Genomic DNA, 7,750 nt, shown 5'->3' on the forward strand with positions numbered 1-7,750 from the left:
CCTCCCCTCCCCTCCTCTCCCCTCCCCTCCCCTCCTCTCCTCTCCTCTGGGTTCTCTCTGCCTGCTCTCCTTTCCTGTACTCTGGGTCCTCTCTACCTTCTCTCCTTCCCTCCCCTCTCCTCCCCTCCCCTCCCCTCCTCCTGTCACCTCCTCTCCTCCCCTCCCCTCCCTTCTCTCCTTCCCACTCCTCCTCTCCCCTTCTCTCCCCTCCCCTCTCCTGTCTTCTTCTCCTCTCCTATCTTCTTCCCTCCCCTCTCTCCCTTCTCCTCTCCTCTCTTCTCCTTTCCTCTCATCTCCTCTCCTCTCCTCACCTCCTGTCTCTTCTCCTCTCCTGTCCTCTTTTCTCCTGTCTTCTTCTCCCCTCCCCTCCCCTCCCCTCCCCTCCTCTCCCCTCCCCTCCCCTCCTCTCCTCTCCTCTGGATCCTCTCTGCCTGCTTTCCTTTCCTGTACTCTGGGTCCTCTCTGCCTCCTTTTCTCCCCTCTCCTCCCCTCCCCTCCCCCTCTCCTCCCCTCTCCTCTCCGCCTGCTCTCCTCTCCAGCTGACGAGATGACAGTGGGGAAAGTCTACGCAGCTCTGATGATATTTGATTTCTACAAACAGAACAAAACCACCAGAGACCAGATTCACCAAGCTCCCGGAGGCCTATCCCAGGTACCTGGTCTTGGTGGGCAGGGGTGGGAGACCCACCTCCTTCCTGGGTCTACCCAGACTACTCTCTATCAGCTCCTTGTCTGATGATGTCAGGGAGCACTGGAGAGCTGATTTTCATGGGCAGAAGAGACTCTGGGAGATGTTGCACTTTCTTTGGGGGGATGGAGGAAGATGTTGAGAAATCTCTGAGAAGAATCTGTTGTCCCTGCATACAGGCAGAAAGCAAAGAGACTGGCATCAAGAGCTTGATGTCCTTGTCACACTGCCCGTGACTGGCACCATCTCACCTGTGTCTTCAGTGACCACATGGCGGCTCTGTCTTGAAAATTTGTAGATGCACAGAACTTGCAGGGCTGTTTACATATCCCTGGTGGAAAATTCCACACCCTGGTGGTGTTCTACACCCTATCCCTGGGAAGACCCAGTCAGCCTGCAGTTCCCACAGCCTGGAGTCACAACCTACTCAACCTGGAGCTCAGAGCTAAGGATGCGATGAATGGCTTTACCACCTGTGATCAATCCGAGCCCTGATCATGTAGGTAGGGAAACTGAGATTCTGAAAGGTGAAAGCTTTCATGAAGTCATGAGGAAGCCAAAGAAGAGATATTGTAAGGGTCCCTGCCCTGCCTACTCTAGAGGACACATGGTATTGCAGGAATGGCAAGGGGCCCCCGCTCTGCACTAGACTTTGGCCTCTGTCACTTGTGCTGTGCCAAGGGCATACTTTGTGTCTATCAGGGGCTGGCCCCCAACCTTAGAACTATTCCCCTCCATGTATCCCGTTGCAGATGGGCCCTGTGTCCCTGTTCCACCCTCTGAAGGCCACCCTGGAGCAGGCACAGCCGGCTGTGCTCCGAGGAGCTCGGGTTTTCCTTCGGCAGAAGAGTGCCACTTCCCTCAGCAATGGTGGTGCTATGTGAGTGCTGGGTTCAGTGGTCAGTGGGGAGGGACCCAAAGTCAGTAGATAGAAGATGTCCACGTTTACAACCTGGCCGGCTCTCACTGCCTTTGGGCCTGTAGCTAAAATGCAGGGGTACCCGAAGGGTGTTGAGCCCTCTGAGGGTAGGATCCCCAGTCCCATCCAGTGCCAGGGACTGGCCCCACATGGAGCCAGTACCTAACTCACTTATGGGCTATCCCGATGTTCACTGTGATGCCTGGGAGCTGGTGAGAATTGTGAGGGGACCAGGTTGCTTGGGTGGACTTGGAGAGTAGCTTTTATAATGTAATGTCAAGTGGGTAGGTGGTAGTAAGTTAGCAAAGACAGCTGTGCCATCCCTGAGACACACCTGCTGTGTGCACCACCTGCCTCAGCTTTGTTCAGTCAGTAGCTGGTGGTGGTCTCATCTTGAGCCCTCACCATTTTTGCTCAAGGCTTGTTTACAGTCTGCTCTTCTGTCAGAGACATTTTCCTCCAGATTTTCCCATTTTGGTATTGATTTTTGAGGCTGTTGCATTTCTTAGACAAATTTGTGAGGTCCTTTTGTTTTACTTAACTCGTGGCACAATACTGCTTGGCGAAGAGCCACCCAAACTCCAGATATATAAACAGTGATCGTCTTTCTCACTGAGGGTGGTAGATAGGTCCTGGGTAGGGTTGGCCCCACACAGGGAGGGCCCTTTCAGCTTTCCTCGACAGCTGTGGCTCCTGGATGGGACATAGAAAGGCCTTTCCCTATCAGTTTGTTTCAGGGGATCACCACCTTATGAAGGTCCCAAAATGGCAGACACCCAAGTCTCAGACTCTGTTTGGGTCTCTGCTCCTGCAGCACCTATCATCTGGAGTATTGCATAAGCAGGTCCAGGTTCAAGTTGAGGACAGTGACAATACAAAGGAGAACCCAAAAGTTTTCCCAGTTGGGGCAACCCTGCTAAAGCTGGTCTCTTAGAGCCCCAAACCACCCTCAATTCCAGTGAATGTGTGTTTGATTGTGAGGTTTGTGTATGTAAGAGAGATAATTGTGTGCTAGTATTTGTTTATGTTGGAGAGAATGTATGGTGTCTCTTTATTGATCTGAATCAGGCTTTTTATTTTTTTATTTTTTATTTTTTTGGTCATGGGGCTTGAACTCTGGGCCTAGGCTCTGTCCCTCAGCTCTTCAGCTCAAGGCGAGTGCTCTACCACTTGAGCCACTGAGCCACTTCCAGTTTTCTGAGCAGTCTATTGGAGATAAGAGTTTCACGGACTTTCCTGCCTGGGCTGGCTTTGAATCGTGATCCTGAGATCTCAGCCTCCTGAGTAGCTAAGATTACAGGTGTGAGCCACCGGCACCCAGCTGAATCAGGCTTTCATGAGGCAAATGGGTTTGGTTACATCTCTGATTTTAGTTTCTGTAAAAAGCCATAACTCTTCCATCAGAGGTTAGAGAACACCTGGTCACAGTGGAGGTCTAATCTCCCTGATCTTAGAAGGACTGGCCACACTGCAGGGCCTAGCCCAGCTCTCTTGTTAGTGTCAACCTTGCCCTCTCCACACAGAACATTAAAGGGAGATACATGGATACATGCAGCAGTTTGGGAAGACAAAGATTGATTCTTCTCAGAATGCCCAGCAGAGATAGGGCTGCCCTTCCACCTCTGTGCAAACCACCATGGTCAGAAGTGTGGACTGCTCAGGCTGATGGGCCTCATGCTAAGCTGAGTATGTACGATCAGTGCTACTAAACCTGTGCAAATACAGGTGTAGTCATTGTGAATCAGCTAACTGGCAGAGGCAGTAATGCTTGGGACAAGACTGATCACCATCGATAGGCATAGCCAGGGGACAGGAAGGTAGTGTGTGTGTGGCCTGACACCAGAGCAGATATGGGAAGAGTGCGGGTCAGGATGGTAACGAGGATTCTGCAGCTCCTCCTGGAAGCTCTGGGAAAGAAATGCAGAAGGACCCCAGTCAGTGTCTCCTACATGTCAGCAAAGCAGGGTCTTCTCAGCGATTGCCCATTCACCCAAGCTTACTGCATGATCTTTTCCCTTTCACCATAGTCTTATGTGACAGGGTTGATCCCAGTACCCATTTCACAAACGGAACTTTGAAAGGTTGAGGAATGTGGCAGTTGTCCTCAGACCAGGAAGCAAAAGGACAGCCCTTCCCTTTGAGGGCTTTCTCCCTTTGGAGTTGTGTCCACCCAGGATGCATACTGGGAGCATGCCCTTTGATGTGCCTCGGCTTGGGCCCAGTATATATCATCCATACTGGGACTCCTGTGCTTGATAATAGGGTGGGCAGCACGGATTCCCAGCAGGGCATTCTGCAGCCTGGGTCTCTGACCTTGTAGACTATCCCTCTCTCTCCTAGACAAACCCAAGAGACTGGCATCAAGGAGTCCTTGTCCTGGGGCACTCAGAGGACCCAGGACACGCTCTATGAGGCCAGGGCCCCCCTGGAGCGTGGCCACTCAGCAGAGATTCCTGTGGGTCAGGCAGGAGCACTGGTAAGTCCTCCCTAGAGGAGTGAGTGTCAGGAGGGATTGGGTTCCGAGGCTGGGTGAGGCTGGGTGGTTCTGTGCGGTGTGACTAGAAGGCTGTTATCCTCTAGGCTGTGGATGTCCAGATGCAGAATATGGCGCTGAAGGGCCCTGATGGGGAGCCCCAACCTGGGCTGGAGAGCCAAGGCCGAGCCGCTTCCATGCCCCGCCTGGCAGCAGAAACACAGGTGGGTAGGCTTAAAAGGGTCAAGGCATGGGGAAGGGGTTGGCAGCATGACATGTATGTCCTGAGTGAGGAGACTTGGGAGCGTGGAGAAGTGGGCACCCCCTGGGCAGACTCCCTGGCCGGAGGCTCTGCGGGCAGTCAATGCAGCCTAGACACCGTCTGCCTCTGCAGGCTCTTGGGACATGGGTGGTGAGCATTTGTGTTCTCAGCCATCTGGAAGACCACACAGGGACTTGATTCCCAAGGTTCTTCATTCACAGCTCTGCTTTCTTTTCTTTAGTTCTATGACCCCTTAGCTCTGGCCCATTCAACTCTAGTGTTCCCAGCGTGTGTTGTCAGGCACTGCCGTTCCCTTGCTCTTTGGTCTCCCAGCTCTGTTGTTCCTCTGCTATGTCCCCACAGCTCTGCTGTCCCCATCACTTCTTTCCCTAGGATTCGACTCTGTGAACCATGCCTTAGTCCACCTTCTGCTCTTTGAGGCTGTGGGATTACCCTCCTTGTCTGGTCACTGTCTCTGGGCTTCCTTTCCTTCCCTGGACCCCATGAAGTTGTTCTTCTGAGATATGTTTGACTAAGAATGAGGTCTAAAAGCACTTGAGAATAAACCCCTTCCCTAAGGTCACTGGGTGTGATCTGGGCCCCCTCCCCACTTCTGGTGCCGCAGGGGTGCTGCAGCCAGCCTTGGCCCTGGGAGCTCATGGCCTGCTGGAGCCTGTTTATTTTCCCTCCGCTTTGTGCCCACTTCTTCCTTATGCCTTCGGGTTGTGGATATTTAGGATGCACTTTATTCTCCTCCTTATCTTCTGTTCCCTACTTTGCAGTATCCCTGTTTTCATGGCTGTGGCCTTCCATGCCTGACCTCTCCTCGATGTCCTTCCTTCTTGTCTTTTGCTTTTTCCCTACTTCCAGCCTTGTGGCCTCTGCCCCGTGGCGCCTGCCTTGGTGCTGCAGGCTGTGGCCACAGACCGGGCAGCTTCCTGTGACATGCCTCCTCGACACGCGGGTGACTGAGCTCCACAGACACCTGTCACAGGGCAGCATCACGGGTCAGCCCCTCAGAGAGCTCAAGGCTCTCTGGAAAGTTGTAGGTCCCCCCGGCTTTCCTCAGGCAGGCAGACAGGCAGCCCTTCCTGGCAGGCTGGGGTCCTCCGCACAGGGCTGGCAGCCGGCCCCCAGCGGCCTTCTCAGGGGCGATGTCCCAGCTGGGGACTTGTGGCCCAGACCCTACCCTGCTCTGTGAACCTTCATGATTGCCTTCCCCTCCTCCTTGATGGTTCCTCAGGCCCACTCTGGCCCTTTCCTTTTGTCCACAGCCTGCCCCTGATGCCAGCCCTATGAAGCGCTCCATCTCCACACTGGCCCAGCGCCCCCATGGGGCTCACCTCTGCAATGCTGCCCTGGACCGTCCTCCCCCCAGCCAGGCAACACATCATCACCACCACCGCTGCCACCGTCGCAGGGACAAGAAACAGAGGTCCCTGGAAAAGGGGCCTAGCCTCTCTGTGGACATAGAGGGCGGTGCGTGTGGAGGGCCTGGGGAGCTTCCTGAGGGATTATGCCTTGAGTTAGGGGTGTGGTGGGGGATCTAGGCATCTTCCTTGGCTCATGAGCCCATGACCCTCAAACCTACCCAGAGCAGAAAGAGTGGTCCTAGGCCGGGGTCCAGGCTGCCTCCTCCCTGCCCCTCCAGCACTGTGAAGTCTTTCCTGGTACTCAAGGGACCCAGTGGGTCTATAACTGGGAGGGTCTGTAGCCGGTGGGTCTGTAACTGGGGTCTCTTTCCTGCACTGGCTGTGGCTGAGCTGACTTCTCTTCCATGGCCAGCACCAAACAGCGCTGCCGGGCCAGGCCTGCCTGCAGGAGAAGGACCTACAGGCTGCCGGCGGGAGCGGGAGCGGAAGCAGGAGCGGGGCAGGTCCCAGGAGCGCAGACAGCCTTCATCTTCTTCTTCAGAAAAGCAGCGTTTCTACTCCTGCGACCGCTTTGGGAGTCGGGAGCCTCCACAGCCCAAGCCCTCCCTCAGCAGCCACCCCACATCTCCAACAGCAGGGCTGGGCACAGGCCCCCCCCCACAGGTAACCAGGCTGTGCCCGAGTCAGTTCTCTTCCTCCAGGCCTCCCCGCACCCCTTCAGCCTGAGGTCTAAGCAGCTACTTCCCCTTGCGCCCCAGCCCAGACAGCCTCCCTGCCCGGCTGCTGTGTCCCCCGGATGGCTGCCTGAAGCCTCACCACGGTCTTGTATTGTACACTCTTTTATTTCCTTTCCTGACTGGGCGTCTGGCCTTTGAGCTGCTTTTTCCTTTGCCCCTGTGCCAGCCATTGCCCTGCCTCTCACCCCCCAGCTTCTCCCTTAGGACGAATGCCCCCGCGTCCTGTGTGCTCTGTGTGGAATTCGGTTTGATGCTTTATTTCCTTTTCATCTTCTGTTCCCTTTTCACATAGGGCAGTGGCCCAGTTAATGGGAGCCCTTCACTGTCAACATCTGGTGCTAGCACTCCCGGTCGAGGTGGGCGGAGGCAGCTCCCGCAAACCCCTTTGACCCCTCGCCCCAGCATCACCTACAAGACGGCCAACTCCTCGCCGGTCCACTTTGCTGGAGCTCAGAGTGGCCTCCCAGCCTTCTCCCCAGGCCGGCTCAGCCGCGGCCTTTCTGAACACAACGCCTTGCTCCAGAGAGAGCCCCTGAGCCAGCCCTTGGCTCCTGGCTCTCGCATCAGCTCAGACCCTTACCTGGGCCAGCGTCTGGACAGCGAGGCCTCTGCCCACACTCTGCCTGAGGACACGCTCACCTTCGAGGAGGCGGTGGCTACCAACTCAGGCCGTTCCTCTAGGACTTCCTACGTGTCCTCCCTGACCTCCCAGTCCCACCCTCTCCGCCGTGTACCCAATGGCTACCACTGCACTTTGGGACTCAGCGCCGGTGTCCGGGCACGGCACAGCTACCACCACCCTGACCAAGACCACTGGTGCTAGCTGCACCGTGACTGCCCACACACGTGCTCACCGCGGGCATGGGCTCCAGTTGATGAGTTTTATCATCCATGCGGGGCTCTGGGGCTGCAGCCCTGGGAGGAGGTATCTTGCCTCGTGGCCTCCATGGTGGAGGCTCCTGCTCCACTCCTCTCCTCTTCCCTCCCTCTTCTTTTACATTGGATGGACTAATAAAACCCTTTCTTAGAGGGATATGACTCTCTATCCCCCTGTGTGCTGCCTTCCTGGGTCTCATGCCACCCATCAGATCCTAAGCAGGTGGTGGCTGAGTTGAGACAGACCCAGTGAGCTCATATCCCATATCATGGCCGCCAGCGTCTGGGCTGGGTGCTTCAACGTTTTAGTTGGTGGTTTGAGTCTCATGGGACACATCATTGATCCAGATGTGTAGTACAGAGAGCAGGGTGTGCCTGGAAGCAAGGAAGGGGGCCCAGCGGTGGCCTGGTGGTACCTGAAA

General features: G+C 55.5%; 1 protein-coding gene across 4 annotated transcripts in view; it reads left to right on the forward strand.

Annotated features, from left to right (window-relative positions):
• The window catches only part of Cacna1b (calcium voltage-gated channel subunit alpha1 B), a 170,185-nt gene extending 162,716 nt beyond the window's left edge, over positions 1-7,469 (forward strand). For 3 of the 4 annotated variants that reach the window (XM_070015201.1, XM_070015198.1, XM_070015199.1), the window contains 7 exons: positions 540-652; positions 1,441-1,568; positions 3,948-4,083; positions 4,188-4,304; positions 5,617-5,821; positions 6,128-6,378; positions 6,745-7,469. In XM_070015201.1, coding sequence (XP_069871302.1) covers positions 540-652; positions 1,441-1,568; positions 3,948-4,083; positions 4,188-4,304; positions 5,617-5,821; positions 6,128-6,378; positions 6,745-7,275 — 1,481 coding nt within the window. In that variant the 3' untranslated portion in view covers positions 7,276-7,469. The remainder of the gene's footprint in view (positions 1-539; positions 653-1,440; positions 1,569-3,947; positions 4,084-4,187; positions 4,305-5,616; positions 5,822-6,127; positions 6,379-6,744) is intronic. The other variant, XM_070015200.1, reaches the window with a different exon arrangement.
• The last annotated feature ends 281 nt before the right edge of the window (positions 7,470-7,750 follow it).

The sequence above is a fragment of the Dipodomys merriami genome, unplaced genomic scaffold (assembly GCF_024711535.1).
Source record: "Dipodomys merriami isolate MVZ:Mamm:240054 unplaced genomic scaffold, mDipMer1.0.p SCAF_11, whole genome shotgun sequence".
NCBI lineage: Eukaryota > Metazoa > Chordata > Mammalia > Rodentia > Heteromyidae > Dipodomys > Dipodomys merriami.